This window comes from Rhinatrema bivittatum, chromosome 6 (assembly GCF_901001135.1).
Source record: "Rhinatrema bivittatum chromosome 6, aRhiBiv1.1, whole genome shotgun sequence".
Classification (NCBI taxonomy): Eukaryota; Metazoa; Chordata; class Amphibia; order Gymnophiona; family Rhinatrematidae; genus Rhinatrema; species Rhinatrema bivittatum.
This window is the reverse complement of record NC_042620.1, coordinates 35703265-35728838: the sequence shown is the minus strand read 5'-3', so window position 1 is coordinate 35728838 and position 25574 is coordinate 35703265. Positions and strand designations below refer to the sequence as shown.

At 45.6% G+C, this 25574-nt stretch overlaps 1 protein-coding gene across 6 annotated transcripts in view; it reads right to left on the bottom strand.

The window, feature by feature from the left end:
* KALRN (kalirin RhoGEF kinase) overlaps positions 1 to 25574 on the bottom strand; it is a 1195491-nt gene that overhangs the window by 58521 nt on the left and 1111396 nt on the right. For all 6 annotated transcript variants that reach the window (XM_029605245.1, XM_029605240.1, XM_029605241.1 and 3 more), the window contains 3 exons: positions 22726 to 22911; positions 21097 to 21268; positions 17057 to 17292 (listed from right to left, as the gene is read on the bottom strand). In XM_029605245.1, the coding sequence (XP_029461105.1) occupies positions 17057 to 17292; positions 21097 to 21268; positions 22726 to 22911 (594 nt within the window). The remainder of the gene's footprint in view (positions 1 to 17056; positions 17293 to 21096; positions 21269 to 22725; positions 22912 to 25574) is intronic.

Sequence of the window (25574 nt, the reverse complement as noted above, 5' to 3'; positions counted from 1 at the left end):
CTCCCTTCCAGAAGATGGAGACAAGAGAAAAACTTCACCGGCACTGCCTCTTAACCTGGTATGCCACCCGCAGCTCTTCAGTATTACTCAGTACCCAAGCCTAAAATATTTAAAAGTAGTTCTAATCAACTCTATAATTTGACTCAGAATGTCTGGAGCCATCCCAGTTCAGCCTGTGCCCATGAAATGGTTGGTTCTAGGACTGCGACCTCCCTGAGGTCTGCCTTTGACCACTCTGAGCTCTGTTCTGGCAGAAACGCCTTTTCCCCCAAAAGTGAGAGTGCACCGGGAGAATACCTTTGGACCCTCTTGGCTCGTTCTCCATTAGCTTGTGGACCTTGTTATCTCCCAGATTCCTTATCATCTGCTCCAAGTCCTCTCCGAACAGAAGTTTGCCCTTAAAAGGCAACGCTCCCAGCTGCACTTTGGACATGACATCTGCTGACCAGTTCCACAACCAAAGAAGTCTCCTGGCCGAGACCTCCAACATCATCGTTCAAGAAGGCGTGTGAACGAGCACCAACACCTCAAAAATCTTAAGGTGCACCTCAAGCTTCCTGTCCTGCAGAACCTTCAGAGCTGCTGTCCCAGCTACAGGAACGGTGATCCTCTTCGTAACTGCCGAAACAGAGGCATCCACCTTCGGCACTTTCAAGAACTCCAGAGTGTCCTCGGGCAAAAGATAAAGCCTATCCATAGCTCTGTTCACCTTAAGGCTTTTCCCGTGTCATCCTCCGGATCTTGCGCAGAGTGAAAAGTATCCGTGTCGGAAGAACCATCCCCAGATGGCAACCCCTGATCCGACCCCTCCTCAGTAGCCCCTGTCCCAGAAAGACTCAGGAGCCTCTGAATCCTAGTGGATCCTGAAGCCCCCGAAAATCTGGACTTCTTCCTGGGGGGAGGATCTGTTAACCTCCGCTTAGAAGAGGGCTGCTCTGTAGCCTTAGGGGCCAAATAGGCTTTATGCAGCAATAAAACAAACTCTGGTGAAAAAGGGGAGGAACCCTATGCATCCTCCTCCAGAGGATCTAGATCCTCCCCTGAGAGGTCCTCCATTGAGGGATCTACCAGAGAAAGTACAGGCAGGAGATTCCCTCCCCCTGCTGCAGCTTGTGCCTTTTGCCTTATCTGAAGGTGGCAGAAGCTTCTCCTGAGGGGAGAGAATCGGACCACCGGCTGTCACCCCTGGTGTGGATCAGCGAGCTATGAAGGATCCCCAACCCCTGCTCATCCTCTGAAAAACCAGAAGGGATGGTCCCAACAGGACCTGCCAACCTCCTGGGAGGGAATTTAACCTAATCTATCATCTTCTATTTCTTCCTTTTTTTTTTTCTTTAGGTACAGAACTGCAGGTTTTGCACCTCCTCCATCTGCTGAAGAGAGAAATACTGAGGAGCTGCAGGTGGTACACTGGTTTAAGAGGCAGTGCCTGCAAAGTTTTTCTCTGTCTCCATCTGCTGGGAGGCAAAACCCAGAAGTCTGGTCTGATCTGGGTACGAACAGGGAAAGCATGAATTTCCTCAATATTCTTAAAACAGGTCAAGGACTAAAAAAGATGGAACCATTACAAATTACTTTTGGTGAGTCCATTAGCCCCATGAAATCCAGCAGTGTTATACTCAGAGTCTAACAACGTTGACAAAAGAGAATTTCAGAAACAAATAAGGATAAACAGGAAGTATGAAGCAGACACTGTCAGAACAGAAAACTGTATTTAGGACTGGCCCAGTGGCAGGTAGCGTTGGACACTGCCATGCAGAAGGACCAGGATTTGATTCCTAGGTTGGGTCTTCCACTTCCTGGGTCAGCAGAAGCTGGGGATGCAACAGAAGCATCATTCACAGCCCCCAGGGAAGAAAGAGTTGCAGCCATCATGCACTGTAGACAACTAGTGAGTGGATTCAGGGCCTGTGACTGCAAGGTTCACGGCACCAGATCAAATCCTGGTTCTGATTGAGCTAGAAGCCAAAACCAGTAGGAGGAAAACTGCTAGGTCAAAATAAAGAAAAGAAATAGTAAGTTAAATGTTTTTTATACCGTGGACACTTGTAGGACTGCCTCCAAAGCCCTATACAAGAGAAGCTTAAAACTGAAGAAGCAACAGACTAAAAACTTTCTTTACGAACAGGAACCAGGAAAGAGGGCCAACACTGGGCAGAATCTTTACTTGTTCAGAAGAGCCCGCTTGACTCTTAGGAAAAACAGCAGATGCAATGTACAATAGGACATATCGGTCTTAGGAGTTTAATTATGGATATACACATTTAAGATAAAATCTTGAAGTGAATTCACAGAATGCCTAAAATCCAATGCAACCTGCAAAGTGTAGTTGATGTAGAGTGAAGATTAACCATCTGTCCTTGTTACAAGTCTTACTTCTAGCGTTTTGTGAAAATACTGGTATCTGAATGCTTCCATAAAGAAGTCTTATGTAATAAGACTTCCTTATGGAAGTGGCTTATGGTCCCGGCTATTGAGTGACCTCAATAGCCAGGACCATACCTATGGAACTCGCTACCAGAAAACCTAAGACTTTAAAATGACACAAAACTCTTCAAAAAAACTACTCAAAACATGGCTATTTCAACAAGCCTACAAAGATGGCATTGGTTAAGCTGCCATTACCATAAAACACTCATCGCAACATTATACAACTCCATACCTCCCCCCTCCACCCTCCCTTCCCCATCTCCCTGTCACTCAAGATGTAAAGTAGAAAATGTTATCAATGTCATCAATACAAAAAGTAGAAAATGTTATCAATACAAAATGTTATAGTTCTATTATATTTATATGCTACCAATGTTCAAAACCACCTGTTTTAGTTTATCGCATCACGCTGTTTCCAATGCTCAAGATGTCTGTTATAGTTTACTCTATTACGTTACCGGAGTGAAGGACTGCTCAAAACTTCGGTATATAAAAGCACACAAATAAATAAATAAGTTGAAAGATCTAGCCTGAAGGACAGAAGGGTGTTATCTATGTCCAAGAAAACAAATGCAATTTTATGCGACCCAGAAATGAAACAAAATTAATCTTCCATTCTACTCCTACCACAGCAATGATATTCACTGGCAGTCCTCATGGGCTGCGCACAGGTCACATTTTCAGGATATGCCTAATGAAGATGAAGAAGATAGATTTACAAACGACTGAGGCAGTGGGCATGCATATCAATTTCATGCATATGCTAAAAGCGATCCTGAAAACCTGACCCATTTGTACTTCTAAAGGACTGGAAGTGAGTACCATTGTACTAGAACAGTGTTTCCCAACCAGTGTGCCCTCAGATCTGATCAGGGGTGCTACAGAAAAGTCACCACCACCTGATGCTCTGATCCAGGCCAGCATCTGGGCTCTGCATTTAGCACTTCGTAGCCTCAACAGTGGTTCTTAAACTTGTTGGGAGCTTCTTTCTGAGAACATGTGTAATCATACACGTTTCTTCTTCTTAGCTACAGTCTGAGCCCTGGAGTGTGGTAATTAATGGACAGCATGCAGGGCATGGATAGCTATGACCCACTTTACGTAGCGCACACACACATTGCACATAGCACCTCCTCATCTTCCCCGTCTGAGTCCTCTCAGCCGCTGTTGAGTGCGAAGGGGAGAGCATGCACCGAGCACTGGGTATGACTTATTCTGAGTGTTGTGAGAAGCAGAAGTGAAGGAGCTCTGGCAGCCACATAGGGCAGCCAAGGTAACTGAGCCAGCTGCCCACACCACAGTGACCTCGCCCTTCTCCTGCACTTGTATGTAAAGGGAGCTGGTTTACTGTGTGTCTTTGCCCTTCTTCAAAATTTGAATGCTAGACAGATTGGGCTTTCAGTGCTTCCCTAGCTTTTGACTATAGGATTCCTTCTCCATGTCTGCATTGCTTGCCGTGTGGAGGTTGGTGTGTCACACAACATTTTTGTTAATGTTGATGTGCCTACTGCACGAAAAGATTGAGAAACACTATACTAGAGTATCCAAGTTTAGCTGGTGATCAAAACTGACTTGTAAATTATTGTCCATATCCCACAGCTGAGGTTTAGAAACTAATTATGTGAGCCATGGACGAAGGCTTCCCCAGTAGACAAGCACAACTGCAGTCTTATCCCCATTAGCTTTAACTTGTTGCCTCTCATCTAGTCAAAAATTGGAGCAAACCACTGAGCAATGACAGATGAGGCAGGTACTGTCCTAGGTGACCACACGGATCAAAGTGTATTTATGAAACTGCGGAGTCTAAATCAATATCAATGATGAATCAACCCTTGGGGCACCCCCCACAGGAAAGGTGCTAAAGACGAGAGAAAACTCCTCTTACCACCAGGGCCAGCGCGTCCATTAGGTGAACTTAGGTAGTCACCTATTGTGCTGACCCTTAGGGGGCGCCGTGAGCAGAGCTGCTCACAGCAAAGAGGCGTAGAGATTTGTCGGGCTGCGAACAGCACGCGCTGCTCACAGCCCTAAGAAGCATACAGTGGGTGGCGCAAACGAGGTAGGAGGAGTCGGGCCTGAGACCGGCACAAGGCAGAAGTCACCTAGAGCACCTACTACCCTTGCATCGGTCCTGCTTACCACCACACCACTTGAAGCCATCGCTCTAAGAATGTCCGAGTTCTGCCCATTCCCCACCTGTCTGTTTAGCAGCAACATCGCATGATAAGGAACTTCAAAGGCAGTCAACAGGGGTAACTATCACCAGGAAGCTGATAAGAATCCACTCAGAGAAAATAATTCACCACACAAAATAGTTTTGTCTTAATACCACAACATGATCTAAAGCTAGATTAAATGTTAGAACACAAAAAGAAAACGACAAAACTATCCCATGGACCTCCCCACCACCTTTCAAGGTATTGCTAAAGCCAATTATCCACCATCTTTTCAATTCTTTTCCCCTTAAAATATTTATTGCTAGGCAGGTCATCAACAAGTAGCAGTACTATTCTAAGAAACACCCCTTTACATATTTAAACTTTGGGTATAACCTCTGCCTTGCAAAAAGCACAAAGGTTTTGAGCCAGCCAGAGCCCTACAAGAAAAATCTATAACTCTGCCCCTTAGAGTTTAATTCTGTCTCATGTAAATAATGCCAACACCAGCCCTGCTCCGGGCCCCCACCATCAAAAGAACTGAGTGGTCGAAGATATGGCAGCTGGGATTCAATGCCAAGAAGTGCAGAGTCATGCTTCTGGGATGTGGTAATCTGAAAGAACTGTATGCATTGGGGGGTGAAGGGCCAATGTGCACGGAGCAGGAGAGAGACCTTGGGTTGATAGTGTCCAATGACCTGAAGTCAATGAAGCAGTGTGACATGGCGATAGCTAAAGCCAGAAGAATGCTGGGCTGCATAGAAAGGAATATCTACTAAGAAAAGGGAAGTGATAATCCCCTTATACAGGTCCTTGGTGAGGCCTCACCTGGAGCACTCTATTCAGTTCTGGAGACCGTATCTCAAAAGCGACAGAGACGGGATAGAGGTGGTCCAGAGAAGGGCGACCAAAATGGTGCGTGGTCTCCATCGAATGACTTATGAGGAAAGGTTGAAAGACCTAAGTATGTATACCCTGGAGGAGAGGAGGAGCAGGGGAGATATGTTACAGACCTTTAGATACTTGAAAGGTTTTAATGATCCATGGTCAACAACAAACCTTTTCCATTGGAAACCATTTAGTAGAACTAGGGGTCACGACTTGAAACTCCAAGGAGGAAGACTTAGAACCAATGTCAGGAAATATTTCTTCACAGAGAGGGTAGTGAATGCCTGAAATGCCCTTCTGGAGGAAATGGTGAAAAACTGTGAAGCATTTCAAAGGGCATGGGATAAACACTGTGGATCCCCCTAAAGGCTAGAGGATGGGAATGAATAAAAAAGCTTGGAGGTAACCTGCACAGAGCGGCAGTTACTACCCTTACAGAAACGAGGAGGTAACTTGCATAGAGTGGCAGTTACAACCTTGGGAAGCTTGACTGGATGGACCATTTTGTTCTTTTTCTGCTGTCATTACTATGTTACCTTATCTGGAAGAATTTAATCTTCTATTAGCAAGAGTCTTGAGTTTTATCAATCATCTGTTGTGAAAAATAAGAACAAATCATTCACCTTTGATTCACTTAAGAGGCATTTAACATCTCAAAGCTAATGTTATATATTCAAATTATATATAAAACTAGAACTAAGGGGTAAACAGACAGTTGCTCAGCAGTGTGTGGTTCGGAAGGAGGTATCTTTGAAGAATACTAATGAAACAGGAGAGTTAGAGCATCCCAACAGAAAAGGCCCAATAAAAGAAAAGTAGTCCATATGCCCAAATTATCCCTATCAACGAAAAGCAAGTTGTTAAATACAAACAAAAAACACTTTGAAATGTCTGTGCCAAAAGTCTAAGAAGTAAGATGGGAGAGTCTATAGTAGTGAATGATGAGATAGACATAATTGGCATCTGAGAGGCCTGGTGGAAGAAGGATAACCAATGGGACAGTGCTTTAGCAGGGTACAAATCATATTGTAATGTTAGGGAGGATAAACTTGGTGGGGGGTGGCACTTTATGTCTGGGAGGGCATAGAGACCAACAGGATCATACAAGAGACTAAATGCTCAGTAGAATCTATTTGGGTAGAAATCCCATGTGTGTTGGGTAAGAGTATAGTGATAGGGGTATACTACCGTCCACCTGGCCAAAATGGTGAGATGGATGATGAAATGCTAAGAGAAAGAGGAGAAGCTAACCAATTTAGCAGTAATAAAAGGGAGATTTCAATTACCCCAATATTGACTGGGTAAATATAACATCAAGACATGCTAGAGAGGTAAAGTTCTTTGATGTAATAAATGTCTACTTCATATAGCAATTGGTTCAGGAATCAGAGAGGCAGCTATTTTAGATTTAAGTCTCAGTGGAGCGCAGGATTTGGTGACAGCAGTAATGGTGGTGGGGCCATAATGATCAAATCTGAACCAATTATTTATTTATTATTTATGTATTCAGGTACTGTAGGTATTTCCCTATCCCCAGAGGGCTTACAATCTAAGTTTTGTACCTGAGGCAATGGAGGGTAAAGTGACTTGGCCAAGGTCACAAGGAGCAACAGCGGAACTTGAACCCTGGTCTCCTGGTTCATAGCCCACTGCTCTAACCACTAGGCTATTCCTCCTCCCTGACTGGAAGGGGGACAATATATAAAAATACAGCCCTAATACTAAATTTTCAAAAGGGAAACTGAAAAAGAAAACAGGAAAACACTGAAAGGTGCAGCTTCAAGTGTACAACAGGTGTGGACATTGTTTAAAAATGGTGAAATGTATACTTACCAGATAACTTCTTTCCTTTAGTCCTAGCAGACCAGTCCACACCTGCAGGATTCCCCTGCTTGCCAGTAAGTAGCTCCCTACAGGACAAAGCCTGAATCTCTGAGACCCTTTGGGCTGAGCATATCGCCACTAGAAAGACTGCCTTTAAAGTGAGGTCCTTAAATGTTGCTCCTGTAAGTGGTTCAAAGCCTTAAGGACCACATTAAGGTCCCACATGGGTATTTACCTGGCGCTTCAGAGGCCGCATGTGTTTTACTGCCCTCAAGAAACGTGCTATGTCAGGTGAGTCCCTAGGGAGCCCCCCTACACCTGGCCCCTAAGACAGGCTAATGCTGCCACCTGCACTTTCAGAGAGTTTAGGGCTAACCCTCTCTCTAGGCCATCCTGCAGGAACAGGAAAGATTCCCCTTGTTTTTGCTGTTTCTGGGGAGACATTTCTTCCCCTGCATCACTCCTGAAAACCTTCCAGACCCTACCATACACCCGGAAGGTAGAGTGTCTCCTAGATCTTAACAAGGTGGCTACTACTGCCCTTGAATCGCCTTTATTTTTCTATCCGGTCCCTCTCAAGAGCCAGGCTGTAAGATAATAACCATCTGACTTTGCCCACTTGACTGGGTCCTGCCTGAGCAGGTTCTCGACTTTCCCTAGCTTTAGAGGTGCATCCCTGCTCAGCCTCACTATGTCCGCATACCATGACCTTCTGGGCCAGTCTGGGGCCACCAGAATGATCCAGTCCCCGTGATCTGCTGCTTTCCTCAGTACTCTCGCTATTAAGGGCCACGGCAGAAATATGTACAGCAGCTGGTCCACCGGCCACGGCTGGACTAAGGCATCTACTCCTTTTGAACCCTGCTCCTGGTGCCTGCTGAAAATATTTCTGCCTTGGCATTCCTTCGTGTTACCCTCAAGTCCCATTCTGGCCTTCCCCACCTCCCTAGCACTCTTGAAAACACTTCCTCCACTAATTCCCATTCTCCCTGGTCTAGCGCATGCCTGCTGAGGGAGTCTGCCTGTGTGTTCTCCTTCCTTGCTGTTAATCCCATCAGGTTCTTTTCTGCCCTGCTCATTAGCTGTTCTGCTTCTTCCTTTAACTGCGGACTTCACGTCCCTCCTTGCCTGTTTATATAGGACACTGCTGTAATGCTGTCGGAAAGGACTCTTGCCAGCTTCGCTCCGACTCTGGGGCTTAGGTATTTGAGCGCCAGCCTTACTGCTCTCAGCTCTGGCCTTGCAGGTGAGCCTGAGCCTCTCTCATATCTTCATGGGCTTGGGTTCCATCTTGAGAGCAATGCTGTCTATAGTAGGCACATATGAGCCTTTGCCCATGGGACTACCTCTATGGTCGCTGCCATCGATCCCAACACCTGTAGGTACTTCTCCTGCTGCCCGTTTCCTGGTCCCTGTAAGCTTCCTCACCTGGTAACTCAGCTTGTCTGTCCTCTTTTTTGTTAAATACACCTTTGCCTGCTCGGTGTCGAGCTGGGCCCCCAGGTACACTAACCTTTGGGAAGGCCGTAAACTGCTTTTGGCCTCATTTACTACCCAACCTAACTCCTCGAGGAGCACCCTCACTTCTCCTTGTGAAGCTGCTCCTCTGACCTGGCTCTGATCAGTCAATCATCCAAATATTGGTGCACTGGAACACCCTCCTTCCTTAGAGCTGCTGCCACTACTACCATCACCTTCGTAAAGGTTCTTGGTGCTGTGGGCTAAACCAAACAGCAGTGCTTTGAACTGATAATCATTCCACAGTACTGCAAACCTCAGGTATCTGCAATACGATTCTTTGATGGGGCTATGCAAATATGCTTCGGCTAGGTCCAGTACAGTCAGAAATTCCCCCTGACTGCCCCAATGACTGACCTCAATGTTTCTATTCTGAACCCTGTCATCTTGAGGCTCTGTTCACCCTTTTCAAATCTAATACCAGGCGAAATGCTCCTTTTTTGGGTACTACAAAGTATAGGGAGTAACAATCTGTACCCCTCTCTGGGACCAGAATTGGTACTATCACTTCTAGTGCCACCAGTGTATCTAAGGTCGTTCTGATTGCCTCTCTTTTCTCCTGCAAGCTGCAGGACTCCAAAAAGAAATCTGGAACTGTGGTAGCCAACTCGAGCGAGTACCCTAGGAGAATCACCTCCAGGACCCACCTGTCCCTGCTGACTCGGGCCCACTCCTTGAAAAATAGTGTTAGGCGACTGCCCACTGGAGGAGGTTCAGGGTGGGTCCCCCACCCATCACTTAGCCCCTTTAAATCCCCCTAGAGCTCTGGGGACTGTGTCTCTAACCCAGCCCTGTGCCGCTCAAAAGGGCTGTCTCAGCTGGGGCCTAACTCCCTGACTAACCAGGACGCTCTCTTGCCTAAACCTTCTAAATTCTTTGATCTTTTGTTTAAAGGGCCTTAAGAGACTTTTGGGCCTATCCTCCAAGAGTCTCTGTGATTTTGAATCTACAGGCTCTCCGTTAGGGTATCTAAGTCTTCCCCAAAGAGGAGATGCCCTTTGAAGGGCAGGACGCTTAACCTCGCTTTCGAGGGTGCATCCGCCACCCAATGTCCGAGCCACAAAAACCTCCTTGCTACCACCACCGATGCCATCTGTTTGGCTGAGGTTCTAATGAGATCATACAGTGCGTCTGCCAGAAAGGATGGCCAGAATGAAGTCAGGGACGGCCTCTGCCCCCTGCGCTTTCTCCTATCCCTAATGTTTTTCCTGGAGCTGCTGGAGCCATTTTGCCAATGCCCTGACGACACAGCCCCCACATACCACTGCTTGTAAGGACAAACTCGCTGTCTCTAATGCTTTCTTTAAAAAGGCCTCTACCTTTCTATCCTCTGCGCCTCTTAAGGAAGCTCCCCCTTCCACCCGTATAGTCATCCTCTGACACTGCTGCCACTGGGGCATCTACATTTGGGACTTTTAATAACCTATCTACCTCCCTCTGTTGTAGTGGGTAAAGGGAGGTCATTAGGGGTCTTGCTTTCAGGGCTGCATCGGGTGTGACCCATTCTCCCTCAATCACCTCCTCTATTGCAGGGTGGAGGGGAAAGGCTTTTGCTGGTCTCATTATAGCTCTCAGTACTGGGTCCCCTTGCAAGCTCTTTTCCTCCTCATTTTCTTTGCCTGACTCCTGCAGGCTTAAGGCTTGCATAACCTTTACTATGAGGAGGCTCAGTGCCGTACTGAATTTAAACTTCTGAATTCGCTGACACTAAAAGAATCAAGTAACCCAATTGAGGTGCGCTATGATTAACTAAGATTTATTTTTGGTTTGGTCATTTGAGTATCTCTGTGCTTTAGAATAGCTAGAATTCAAAAGATTTAATGTCTCCTAAACACATTAAACATAATTATTGCATCCCTTTTAAACATCCACATCCATAACTGATTTATTCTTTTTTTTAATATTTTTTTTCTTGTTTTCTAGTAACATTAGTATTATAGAAAATATAGATGCCTCTTCCTACTGATACTACACTCATTCTGTTAAGTTTTTTTTTTAACTTTTTCTCCTTAAACATGATTAATTTCATATTTTAATATGATTAATTTCATATTTTAATATTACCAATAAAATGGTTTATATTACTTGAGACTAGTATATAAGTTAATTTCCTCTTTTACCTCTTCTCCAGTTTATCATAATACATAAAACTTTTTTTTACCAGCATTTTTTTTATTAATATAGTTTAACAAAGTTATTATGAATATTTAACATGCTTTTTAAAGTACCATTTTTTTTAGACTAATTGTGTGTATTGTTTCTTGTTTTTTCCATATTTTATTTATATCATGTGCTCATGTATATGTTTTTAAGTTTATTATTTATATGTTATTATTTATATTTTGTTTAATATGAATGTCTGATTATGTGTTTTTATATATGTTGTAGCCCCTGGTGAAGCCTATTTGGTGAAACATGGCCAGAGTTGGGCATTTTAACCTTTTGTACAATAAAGTATCCCTAAGTCTGCCCGATCAAGCTGTTCTCACGGCCTCCTCTGAGCCGGCGCATTTGCTCGCAACCCACCCCTCCTCACCTGCTCTCCGCTGTCTGTTTTCTGGAAATTCACAGCAATCAGAGTAGGGGCAAAAGAAGCCCGTGATGAAGCTCCTCCTTTGTGTTCCACATTGTGTGCATTTCCAGCCCCTCTTGGCAATGCGTCTTGCCGCTGGAGGGGGAGAAGCCTGTTTTTCCGCCTCTGAGGCTAAGGATGCTGAACTGCTCCTTATGAGCCTGAGTCGTCCCCCCCCCCCCCCATCCACCTCTTCCCAGAACTGTCCTCTGCAGACTGCGGCTTGCTTAGGACTATTTCTTTTTTTTTTTTAATAGGCGAGGAGGCGTTCCTCCAAGAATCTAACTATCTTGCCCTGTTACTTCTCTCTCTCTCTTTTTTTTTTTGATAGTTCCTAGCTACCCCAGTATACACTCCCACCTAACCGGAGGCAGAAAACTACTGAGGAACCTCCCAGCTGTCCCAGGATATATAGCGTGAGTGAAGTAAGCAAAAAAAAAAAAATGTGGAAAAAGTTCTCTGCCTCTACCTACTGGCAAGCAGGGTGGACTGGTCTGCAGGATGAAAAGGAAGCTATCTTAGAAGCACAGTCCAGATGTATTCCACGTATTAAGAAAGGTGGAAGGAAGGCCAAACGATTACCGGCATGGTTAAAAGGTGAGGTGAAAGAGGCTATTTTAGTCACACACACACACAAAAAAAGTCCTTCAAAAAAATGGAAGAAGGATCCAGCTGAAGAAGATAGGAAAAAGCATAAGCATTGTCAAATTAAGTGTAAACATTGATAAAGCAGGCTAAAAGAATTTCAAATTAAGTTGGCCGTAGAGGCAAAAATTCTTAATAAAAAAACTTTAAAAAATATATCTGAAGCTGGAAACCTGTGAAGACGTCAGTTGGACTGTTAGAAGATGAGGAGTTAAAGAGGCTCTTAGGGAACATAATGGCATCACTGAAAACTAAATTAATTCTTTGCTTCTGTGTTTATTGATGAGGATGTTGGGGAGACACCGGTTCCAGAGATGGTTTAGATGAATTGAACCAAATTACGGTGAATCTGGAAGATGTAGTAGGCCAGACTGACAAACTGAAGAGTAGCAAATCACCTGGACCGGATGGTATGTACCCCAGGATTCTGAAAGAACTAAAAAATGAAATTTCAGATCTATTAGTAAAGATTTGTAGCCTATCATTAAAACTGTCCATTGTACCTGAAGATTGGAGAATAGCCAATGTAACCCTGATATTTAAAAAGGGCTCCAGGAGCGTTTCAAGAAACTATAGACTGGTGAGCCTGACTTCAGTGCTGGGAAAAATAGTGGAAACTATTCTAAAGATAAAAAAATCACAGAAATATAGAAACACATGGTTTAATGGTACACAGCCAGCATAGACTTACCAAAGAGAAGCCTTGTCTCACAAATCTGGTATATTATTTTGAAGCGGTCAATAAACATGTGGATAAACGTGAACTAGCAGATGTAGTGTATTTGGATTTTCAGAAGGTGTTTGACAAAGTCCCTCTTGAGAAGTTTCTAAGAAAACTAAAGTCATGGGATAGGAAGAGATATCCTTTGTGGATTGCAAACTGGTTAAAAGACAGGAAACAGAGTAATATTAAATGGTCAGTAATCTCAGTGAAAAAGGTAAAAACAGTGGAGTGCCTCACGGATCTGTACTTGGACCGGTGCTTTTCAATATATTTATAAATGATTTGGAAAGGGATACGAGTGAGGTCATCAAATTTGCAGATGACAAAATTATTCAGAATAGTTAAATCACATGCAGATTGTGATAAACTGTAGGAGGACCTTGCAAGACTGGAAGATTGGGCGCCCAAATGGCAGATGAAATGTAAAGGCGGACAAGTAAAAGGTGATGTATATAGGGAAAAATAACCCATGCTGTAGTTACACGATGTTAGCTTCCATATTAGGTGTTACCAACCAGGAAAAAGATTTAGGCGCTATAGTGGTTAATACATTGAAATAGTCAGCTCAGTGTGCTGCAGCAGTCAAAAATGCAAACAGAATGTTAGGAATTATTAGGAAGGGAATGGTTAATAAAACGAAGAATGTCATAATGCCTCTAATCAAGTAATGGTCTCACCATGGAGCAAGTACTGTGTACAAATCTGGTCACCGCATCTCAAAAAAAGATATAGTTGCGATGGAGAAGGTACAGAACAAGGCAACCAAAATGATAAAGGGGATGGAACAGCTCCCCTATGAGGAAAGGCTAAAGAAGTTAGGGCTGTTCAGCTTGGAGAAGAGACGGCTGAGGGGGGATATAATAGAGGTCTATAAAATCATGAGAGGACTAGAACGGGTAAATGAGAATCGATTATTTTGTCTTTCAGATAGGACTAGGGGGCACGCCATGAATTTAGCAAGTAGCACATTTAAAACAAATTGTAAAAAAATTATTTTTTCAGTCAATGCACAATTAAGCTCTGGAATTCATTACCAAAGGATGTGGTTAGGGCAGTTAGTGTATCTGGGTTTAAAAAAGGTTTGACAGTTCTTGGAGGAGAAGTCCATTAACTATTAATCAAGTTGACTTAGGGAATAGCCACTGCTATTACTGGCATCAGTAGCATGGGATCTATTTAATATTTGAGTTCTTGGCAGGTTCTTGTGACCTGGATTGGCCACTGTTGGAGACAGGATGCTGGGCTTCTTAGATCCTCAGTGTGACTCAGTATGGCAACTTTTATGTTCTTAAAATACTGAAGCCAAGAACCCAAAGGAAGAACTCCATCTAGGAATTTATGGCTTGGGCAGATCTGTGTCAGACCTCTGCTTATCTTATGCCAGCTGAGACATCCCCATACTTCCTCCTCCTCCTCCCAGCTCTTCTGGAAATCAAATGGTGCACAGTTTTCATCCAGAACGGTCATGACAGAGGCCATGCCAAACAGAGATCTTCCTTGCTCTCCATTCCAGTCATAACTCCCATGGCTGGGTTCTCCCTTCTCGCGTCTGCAACTTTCCCTCTTGCACGGTTCAGTGCATCAGATCATCTGCTTGAATCACGCAGTGCTCTACAGATCAGCCACCGGACACCCCAACTCTGCTCGCGCTGCAAGGATCTGGAATTTTCTAGGTGGTAGAAGTTCCACATTTTTTTTTTTTTTTAAAATGAATAGTATGCTACTTAAAGTGCTTATGGGACACAGGCTTCACCCACTTGGGGTTTTTACTCTTGATGCCTTGTTAAGCAAATGTCATGTTGATTTACTACCTACTGATCCATACTATGCTGCAATCCTATGAGTAAGGCTGCTGGCAAGCCCAATAAGGACTCTGAGCTGCTGGTTGCACAGGCTGGCTCCTTAATTCAGTAGATTCAAGCCTCAAGAGAAACCCAGGTTCTTCCTGTGAGCAGAGTGGCGTCCTCCACATGATGAGGTGAAATTTAAAAGCTCAGCGTGCAATAAAGCTGGGAGATACGCAGAGGTTGGGCCGGGGCGCGCCGCGTGGATTTTAAAATCCCAGTACGCGCATGAAAAAACGGGCAAAGTATGGGCGTTCTAGGATTTTTGAATGAAACCAGCGTGTGAATATTTACCCACACAAGTGCATGCTGGGGTCCCCTAGCGCGCAACTTTACTTCTGCTGTAGATGCTGTGCAAGTTGTAAAATAGAAAAAAAACCTCTAGGTTAGCCAGCGGGGTTTTAAGGGTTGGAGCTAACAGGTTAAAAAGGAGGCTATTTAGCTAGGGGGAGGTTAGGAAGTCCTATCTTTAAGCTGGGCAAACTGGGAATGAACTGGGGAAACTGGTATTGCGTTTGTGGCTCGTCTACTAAAATCCCCTCACTTATGTGGTCGAGGAGGCATGTGTGTGCATCCATATGAAACTGTGTGCACATGTATACGCGTACAGTCTATTTTATACCATGCGTGCAGACACATGTATATGTTATAAAACGGCCACATCCTTTGGCGCGAGCCGGCATACATGAACGTGTGCCCGCGCAGCTGTTTCAAGGAACCATCTTATCTCAACAAAATGCTGTGATTTAATACATTCATGGCACTGCTTTCTGAACCGATCTCTCTTGTTTGCAAATTATGCAAAAATGAACACAACTGAACTCGAAAACTCCACTCCACAGATTCCCTGGCCAAGCTACTTACAAGACACGAGACAAAGATTATTTTATACCATGCGTGCACACACATGTATATGTTATAAAATGGCCACATCCTTTGGCCGTTTCTTCTTGGGGTTTGGGTACTTGCCAGGTTCTTATGGCCTGGATGGGCCTCTGTTGGAAACAGGATGCTGGGCTTGATGGACCCTTGGTCTGACCCAGCATGGCAATTTCTTATGTTCTTATGTTAAAGCCACTTGTCAACCTTTAAATGTTTTAAATCCTATGCTACATATGTAATTCCAACATTCGAAAGCAAAGACTCTAGGAGATTTTTAGAAGCAGCTAGGTACAAAGGGGCTAAATGGATCATATTTATTACTCTATATAAAGGAGTAGGACTGAAAACATGTCAGGGACCAGCAGTGGTAAGTAATCAGCAAGAGCATAAAGGGCGTCCTGCCAATGCACGTGGAACGCGAGTGCTCTCCTCCCCTACTCTTGACCTGAAAGGTATTGAATTCTGCCAAGCTGTGTGATGGCTGTTGATGAAATGGTCAAGTGTCCACCCAATCTTTACTCCAATTTTTTTTTTTTTATCACAGCATGCACGGTGGCTTTCCACACATGAACGTATGTACACCCTATTCCAATGCACTTCAAACACTTTTTTCTTTTGTGGCTGCATTAGGATGGTGTTGACTTTATTTCAATGTTTTTTGTTAATAATAAAATGTTTCCCAATTTTGTTGCATGCATCTGGCCAAATAATCAGGGACCCAATTTTATCCTAACTGCAATAAGTCACGCAGAATGTGAAATGAGCAGAATCCCTGGACATAATATCAAATGACCAGCATCTGCCGGCAATGAGAAATTATTGGCTGCTGTTGCAGACTGGGGCTGGGGAGGGAGGAGGAGGTTGCTGTATTGGCAGATTGAGGATGGGGGTGGAGGGGAGGGAAGGAAGAGGAGAGGTAATAGCAGTAGATAAGGTTCAGGAGTGAGGGAGGAAGAGTCAAGCTGTAGGGCAGATCAGGGCTGGGGGAAGGATTTTCCATCTATTGGTTAAGAAAATTACAATGAAAAGTGCAAAACCCCCCAAAAAAACCACACAAAAAAACTCGTTTCCTTTGATAAATTTGCTTAGAAGAGAAATATAATTAAATCACATCCCTGCAAATAATTCTTTCCTTCTGCTTTATATTATATTTCGTCGTTTCAGTTTTTTCCCCCTTCTGTTTTTTTTTCTTATTCTTCATTTTCTCTTCTCTTGCCTCTTCTGCCAACATGCCCAAACTTCCTGGAGTTTGCATTTTTCAGCATCCCGCGTACGTCCTCCTTGGCTCTTTTCCCCCTAACCATCTCGCATCAACTCTCTGGCTCTTCCCTTTCATGCCAGCCTTCCCTGTACCACATCCATGTCTCTAGTAATTATGACCGATATAGGTTGCTTATGCTTGACACAGTTATCTACCTCCCTTCCAAACAGGGAAGGCTAGGGGACCGCTTACTTGTGTGGCAAAGAAAAGGAGTTATACCCTGCTACTACTTAGCATTTCTACGGCACCCCACGACATACTCAGCTATCCCCAAGTTCTCCTGAAGCACAAATGACAAAAAATGTGAATTACCTTGCTGTCTTCAAATTTCTCTCCCGGCTGATAATGGTCGTAGCCTGGGCTGCCATTGGAGGTAGATATCTTCAGGGGTGGCAGGGATGGGTTTTGGCTCATGCTCTTTGGAGGCTTCTCAGACCCTACAGGGTTGGAAGAGTGGGGCCTGCTGTTGGCCTGTGGGACCCTAGTGACCTGTGATCTCACCACAGCTGTATTCTCTTTTCGCTGGTACTCTATCGGTGACTGCAGTGCTGTGGGAAAGGGGTCAGAATTAGAGCTCGCACCTGTCAGAGTAATAATGGTACCTGTTAAGTTAATGAGCCGCATCAAACCGGAACTCAAACGTATACAGTAAAATGTCAACCAGGAGGAAGGGAAGAAGGAGCTATACAGTGCGACGGGAGCCTAATCCATTTTGAAGTTTTGGTTTCTGATTTATCTATGCAGAGAAGTAAAATGAACCACCGCTGATGAAACGCAAGGCCGGGAAAAGTTTGTTGGCTTCCATCAGTTCACCTCTAAGACTTTCATTAATACGAATCATTAATGGGAACAAAAAGATTGGATTGCACTCCCGACTTTTCTCTAAAAGATAACTTTTAAAACCACTAATCTCCCTTTTGAGGAGAACCTTGATTTATGGACTCAGATGTGTAAAAAAAAAAAAGAAAAACGTTAGGATTACAGGAACTGTCAAGAGAGGGCACTCAGGAAAATTCCAAGCAGCCAAAAACAGTCATCAATCAAAATGGCCTTGAATTCCATCACAGAATTTTCAGCTTCTGGCTATAGCGAAGCTACCTTACTCGAGGACTGAGTATATATATTGTCATAAACCTCATATCATGTGTTATTGCTGTGTACAGTCAGTCACTTACTGGGTGCCAAACCTTCTGCCTTGTTCTTCACACAAAGTTTGTACACATGCCAGTACCATCACCTACCTTGTATGATTAGCTCAATGATTATTTTATTAACTTAAAATTAAGGCTTATAAAACGATATGCATGCTTGATCACTAAAATTTATTAAAATAGTTGCACAGCACTGCCATGTGGAGGGAACCTGGAGTTAATTATTCACAGCCCCCGAGGGGAGGGAGTCATGATCACTGCACAATGGGGACCTCTAGTGGCTGGATTGAAGACCCATCACTGCAGGACCCCTAGCAGCCAACTGTTGCTGCAATGACTGAACAAAAGTAAAATTGGAAAGAAATCCCTGGGTAGTTGTGAATGAAAGCTCTTGGTACCAGGATCCCAGCCTTGGCTCCGATACTGGAGGTCTGAGGTCTAAAGAGCAGGTGGAAACCGCTGGGTCCAAAAAAAAAAAAAAAAAACCCCCAAAAAACCCAACGCAATGTCTTATATTTTGTTCTGCAGAATAGTTTTAAAGGTATGAGAGTCAACAGTACTGCATTTATTTACAGGCCGATACAGTAAGGACGCGGAAGAAAGAGTGCGGTAGTGCTGGGCGCACCCTCATTTGCCGCACGCACAGGTCCGGATCACATACCGCTCGATACAGTATTTAAATGGCATGCAAATGCAAGCCGCGTCCAAAGCGCGTCCATGAAGCGCAATCCATTTGACTGTATAGAGTGCTACACAGCGCCTATACAGTATCCTGGGTGTGCTGGTACCTGTCATTTCAAATGACAGGTACTAGGAAGTGGATACAGGAGAAGGGCTGGTGCAGTTTGTTTTGTTGTCCTGTGCAAATGATTGCTTCACTGCCTGACACCCTCACCCCCCCCGGGACAAGACCTTTAGAGGAGCCAGGATCGGGCAAACTTTCCCCCCAGCCCCCGGCTCACCTGCCCTGGCCGTGTCCATGGGTGCCGGTCTCCCATGCGGGCGCGCTGGCAGATCCGGAGCAGCCCCAGTCCTCTCTCCCCTCCTCCCGAGCGGCTTCAGCAGCAGCCCGGGGCGGATCGGGTGCTCCCCATGCGAGGCGCGGCTTCCAGCAGTGCCCGCCGGCGAAGGTGCATGAGCGCACGCCACGGCGTGCGCTCATGCACGTACAGACCTCGGACGTCCAGCCGGGCGCTCAGGTCACGGCTTGCGCTCATGCACCTTCGCTGCCATGAGCGCACGCCGTGACCTCGGACATCCAGCCGGGCGCTCCGGTAACGGCGTGCGCTCATGCACCTTCACCGGCGGGGGCTGCTGGAAGCCACCTCGCATGGGGAGCGCCCGATCCGCCCCGGGCTGCTGAAGCCTCTCTTGCCGCCGGCTGCCCCCGAGAGGAGGGGAGAGAGGACCGGGGCTGCTCCGGAGTTGCCAGCGCGCCCGCACGGGAGACCGGCACCCATGGACGCGGCCAGGGCAGGTGAGCTGGGGCTGGGGGAACGTTTGCCCGATCCTGGCTCCTCTAAAGGTCTTGTCCCGGGGGGGGTGAGGGGGTCAGGCAGTGACGCAATCATTTGCAGGGCTCATGCACCTTCGCCGGCGGGGGCTGCTGGAAGCCGCCTCGCATGGGGAGCGCCCGATCCGCCCCGGGCTGCTGAAGCCTCTCTCGCCGCCGGCTGCCCCCGAGAGGAGGGGAGAGAGGACCGGGGCTGCTCCGGAGTTGCCAGCGCACCCGCACGGGAGACCGGCACCCATGGACGCGGCCAGGGAAGGTGAGCTGGGGCTGGGGGAACGTTTGCCCGATCCTGGCTCCTCTAAAGGTCTTGTCCCGGGGGGTGAGGGGGTCAGGCAGTGACGCAATCATTTGCAGGGCTCATGCACCTTCGCCGGCGGGGGCTGCTGGAAGCCGCCTCGCATGGGGAGCGCCCGATCCGCCCCGGGCTGCTGAAGCCTCACAGGAAAGTTTGCCCGTGAAATTTCGTCTCTCTGCTGGGGCTTGCCTGACGCTCCACACTAACGCAGGGATAAGGGTAGGTGGTAAATTAGCAGGTTAAACACGCGGCAAAACTGCAGGTTAAAAAGGCGATAATCGGGGCGCACGTTACTGGATGGGAGGGAATAGCTAATCTGATCGTTTACATATCATATACCTACATGCCGCGGGCGGAAAGGGTTACCCGTTGATTTCAAGAAGCGGTAAGGATGGGTTAAAAGGGATAGTGAATCGCGGGTTGGACTTACGCGGCCAAACTGTGGGTACAAAGCGGGTTAGAAGCAGGGTAACCGCGGCCGCGCTTTACCATATTGGCCTGTTAGTTATTTATTTGGGCCCTGCTTCTTTGGGCTTCCAGCTCAATCATATCTGGCACCATGAGGCTTCATTCACAGTTACCTGGGGATTTTACCCCTATTTTATATCCCCTCCCAATTCCCTTAGTCCAGGGATCACAGTGGCCATGCACCAGGGCTCATTCTGGAACCCTGCAATTATGGGGCTTTAATCTGGCCACTAGGTGTCACTGCAGCATGATAAACTCCTCCACTCACCCATAAGCTGCAAACTCTGCCTCTCCAGCATCCCCAGTCCCTGATGGACTGGGGAGTGGAAAACCTGACCCAGGAACCAAACCCAGGTCCTCCTCAGCATGGCAGAACCCCCCCCCCCCCCCAGGCCAGCCTAAGAGCACCAGATTAAAATTAACTCGGACTGAACCTTCAGAGATTAACATATAATTCTGTTATTTGCTGAATGCGTGATTCTTACAATTTGTAACTATTTGCTAGAGCTATAGGGTACGATATTGTTGTTATATACCTGGACTGTAAATTATTCAGGGTTATCAAAGGCCAAGACTCAAAAGCACAGAGTATGTAAAGAATAAGTGCATCATCGGCTGGATTAGGGAAAGTCCTGGTCATGTTAACCCCCATCTACCACGGATGAGCAACGATTCTTGGTTCACTCAAGCTTCTGTCCACTTCACCCTGGCCCAAGCACAGGAGATCTGGTAGCCAGAGGAATGTCAACAGAAGTAAAAAAAAAAACAAACCACACAACCTTTATAAATAGCTTGAGATTAAGATTATGACAAATCTGATTAATCAAAGTCATTGGGGGCATCAGCAGTTTGCTAAGACCCAATCAATTATGCTCTTTCCAGTGCTAGGTATTTATAAAAACGAGACTCTGGTCAAGTTACTTACCATTTAAGAAATCTCTTTGCGTGTCCAGAACCTGATTGATATCCTGTACCCATGCCTGCTTGATTTCAGAATTGGCAGCTTGTAAGATGACCCTCTCCGATGTTTCCCGGCTCATGAGAGCAAACTTGCAGGGATCATTATCCACGTTTTCTTCCATGACCAGGTAATTCATCTGAAACAGATCAAACCAAACCACAGATGCAACAATATCCAAGAAGGGAAAGCACTAGCTGCAAGCTAAAAAAAAATTCTTGGTACCTCGCTTTCTTCACAGTAAATTTTAACCACCAAGGTCATGAGGTGGAAGGCCAATTGTCTTTATACCACGAAGGTCAAAACAAGTGTTAGCTTATTGCAATTCACACCACTTGATAACATGCTCCCTCCGCTCGCTCGCATCACACACTAAACCTGCCCTCAGACTGCAGCTGTATTGTGATCATGATGGGGCACAATCTTACAGCCAAAACACATTGCAAACGAAATCTAAACCAGCACAACATAATCCACACAAACCCCAAAGCTTTGCACTTACATGAAAGGCCAATGGCTTGGCCAATTCATTTGCATTTAGTACATGGAAAAGCACCATAAGACTGTCTGAATTTATAGCAGTCATTAGTCCCTATCAAAATAGTGTGGCGTCTGCATCAAAAGCTATAGGAAGGACTTAAATATACATAGCCTAGAGGACATGACAGATGATCAAATACACAAGCTGCAAACCTCTTTCAGAGGAAAGAATGCTCTATGACAAGAGGTCACAGCAGGCGGCTACAGGTCAGGAGCTACTTCAGAAAATATTTCTTCACAGAAAGGATGATGGATGCATGCAACGGCTTCCCAGCAGAACTGGAGGAGTCAAAAATGGTGAAGGAATTCAAGGAAGCTTGGCATGAGCAGAGCAGATCCCTAGTGGTGAAGGGGAGGCTGGAACCAGCTGAGGCAAAGTGAGGTCAAGATAATTTTGGAAAATGGCATCGACCGGGCTCTCACTATACTCTGAGACTTCTAAGAGGTTAGGGGAGGAGGCCGGGGGTGGGGTTTGGGTAGCACCCCCAGACTACCCCACCCCCGGCCTCCTCCCCTAACCTCTTAGAAGTCTCAGGGTTAAACAAAAAAAAAAAAATATATATATTTTTTTTTTTATTTGTGGGGTCCGTACTGCCTCAAGAAGTTGGCAGAAGGGTAGGGGGTCTAGCTAGATCCCCAGGTCAGAACTGTGAGGTTTCTTGAAGTGGGGGCTGGCGAGGGCTTTAAACGTGAAGATGGCCCTGACTAAGCCCCATTTTGCCAGGTGATTTATGTTTTTGTTGCGCGTTTGCCCCGAGATGATTAAAAAAAAATTCACGCAGCACAATTGTGATATTTTGTCAGGGAGAGGGTCAACATATTTTGTGGGAACCCCCCCTGTGATATTTTGCGCCTCCCACAATAAAATCTCGGTTTAACAAACGAGCCAGTCAAATTTTTTTTTTTTTTTTGGTTAAAAATCAATCATTTTCTACACAGGGTGCACCCATAACCAAGTACTTGGCAGGTAACCACAGATGTCCAAGGACTCGATTTAACGAGGAGGAAGACGAGGCATTCGTCTGGTAAGCAGGGAGCCTCCTTCTCCTGCCTTACCTTGATGCTCCTCTTGAACATGTAGCCCGGCGTCAAGGAGCCTTTCCGGAGCAGCTCGCTGAAGATGACGATCTGCTCGAAGAGGAAGACCCTGCGCTCCTTCGTCCTGGACTGCATTCCCAGGTCCTGCTCGATCACGTAGAACGTGTCCTGCTGCAGCAGCTTCCCCTGAGCAGTCAGCTTGCCCTGCGAGAAATAAAAAATCGACAAGGACGGCCGTAAAGGATAGGTGGTGGGAGAGGGGATACAGACCGGCACATCCAACGAGACGCGAGGGAAGTCCCGGGTTCAGCTGCAACCGGAAACACTCATGACCGAGGTGTTTCAGTCCCCAATTTGAATCAGATTCCCACCCCCACCCCCTTTAAAAATAAATAAATAAATAAAATAAAATAAAGAGCATTTTCAAATTCGAAAAACCCATCGCCTGTGCGTTCGACGACGTGTTTTTTTTCAATCCCTGCACACAAACATTGGTGACCTCGGTCAAGTTGAAAAATAGCTGTCTTATGTTAACCGGGAGACGTGACAGCGAGGCGCCGCACGGGCCGACGCATTTAAGGTTTCTCATGCTGGCTGTTGGTGTTCTGTGGTCCAATGCATAGCAGAAGACGCTCTCTCGAGCGCCCCGCGCCGTTTTGAGTTTCCAGGGGACAACGCGCCAGCTACCTAAGAGCCATGGAAATATTTCTTCACAAGCCAAGGGTGGTGGCTGCCCGGCAACTGCCTCAACGAAGGAAACGTAGGGGGACGGGGAGCAGGGGAAAGCCAGAGAAGCAGGTAGGGTCGGGCCCAACTGCATCAGGAAAGGAAGGGAAACAGATTCACTGGTTTCATTTATTATTTCATCTCTTCTCTGTACAAGTATCCAGAGTCTTCTTTTATAAAGCCCTTCTGCTAATCCTCCTCCCCGTAGATTTACTATTATTTCAGTAATTAAGTTTGTTTTTGCACAGTAAAAGCCTGCGCTTGATCTGTGTACAGGCCACTAAAAACCTGTTTTCAATACATTCTCCCGCATCTCAAAGCTGGCTAAAGAAAGACTCTCTGCTTGTGTTTGTTTTAAAATCAGGGACTTAAAAAAGTTTCAAGGCTGCTTCTTTCATCTAACGGATGAGAATTTAACCGTTATTTATTATTTATTAGGAGTACGATATAAACAAAAGCATTTATAAAGAAGAAAATTACATCCACTATTACTAATTGCTCCTATAGTGCTACCACATGTACACAGCACTGTAAAGACACACAGACTTGAAAGAGTGCCAGCTCAGTAGAGCTTACAACTATTAAAATGAGGTCTTTGTGCAAGTCCAAGGCAGTTTCCGTCTACTCTTTTGTGTCTCTGGCCTAATGGGAAGCAGAACTGGCATCCAGCACTGTAAAGCCTTCAATTGCTACTACTATCTCGGTGTTTTAGACTCTCTGGGGCCGATGCAATAAACGTGCGTAGAAAGGGGGCGCTGAACAGTCTTTAATGCAATATTTAAATTAGGGGGGTCGCGTTGCTAACGAGAACCAGATTGATTTCCCTAACTTGGCCGTCCGCCGGTTAGGAAAACAGATGCTGGGGGGGTTCAGGAAACGGACGGGTTCGGGCGTTAATAGCCGATTGCTAAAGGTGCATCCGAGATGCACTTTTTTTTTTTTGCGCATGAGTGTGAATGCCTAATAGCCTCAATCACTTGCATTATCATGTGATGAGCGCTATTAGACTCACTCCGCGTTGAATAGGCGCTAATCCCCTTGTTGTATTAGGGGATTCATTAGGGCCTATTCAACCCGTGTCAGACTGTGGGTTATACAGTGCGCTCGGCTGAGCGCGCCGTATTGCATCGGCCCCTGTTTTAATATCCCACTCATGGCAGCCACAGTCTTCATCCAGGGACAACAAACCGTGGCTCTTCCTGGAACCTTACCAACGTGAAGCCCTACGTCTGGGCAAACAGGTGTCGCCACTCTGCAACGATTGGGACCCCCCTCTCTGCAGCATCACCCCCCACCCCCCCAGCTCTGACCCAGAAAACGGAAGCTTGGTCATTGCATCCAGGCCCTGTGCAGGGCAACGCAAGGCACGGCCACCAGGCCAGTCCATTCACTCACTTCCCATACTCATCAATACTGTTCTGTCTCTGGGTCACCTCGCTAAACACTCAAACGTGCAAAGTAAATAAGGTGTTTCTTGTAACTCGGTAACACCAGGCAGTTGTTTGCTCCTAGAAGCGAGTTCAAACTTGAGAGCTGTCGATACCAAACTGATGCTATTTATTCCCCGAGATGTCACAACTGACTCACTGCTAGATCATAGCAGAGGAAAAAGGAGCTGTGCTTCTTGTATTCTAGGCCAGGTGCAGTCCCTAGGGAATTTTCTGCAAAGACATTTAACCAGATATTGAGAGAAGCTGTTCACAAATCTAAAGAGTCAGTTTTTGGGCCCCCGACACGGAACCGTGTTTCGCGAGAAGCTTGCGTCGGGGAAGACTTACACCTGTCAAATCAGCGAGAAGGTTACCAATATCAAGGAACTGGACAAAAAAATTTTTTTTTTTTTTTCTCATTTATATTTTATTGAGTTTTCAAATAATTTAACAAAGAAATACTTGTAAGGAAATACAGAAATACACTTTTTCAAAAGAGAAATGTAACATTTCCATGAACGAACTTCTTCCATATATAAAATCTTAATACATGGATAGAAAGGAAAAACATTAAGCTGCTTTACATTGGAAATACTGAGGGGAGGATATCTAGGGAAAATAAAAGGAGAAATTCGAAATCATATCATATCTTATTACCTGCTGATAGGAACCCATCAATATATGTATATGTCCCCGATATATGCAAGATTA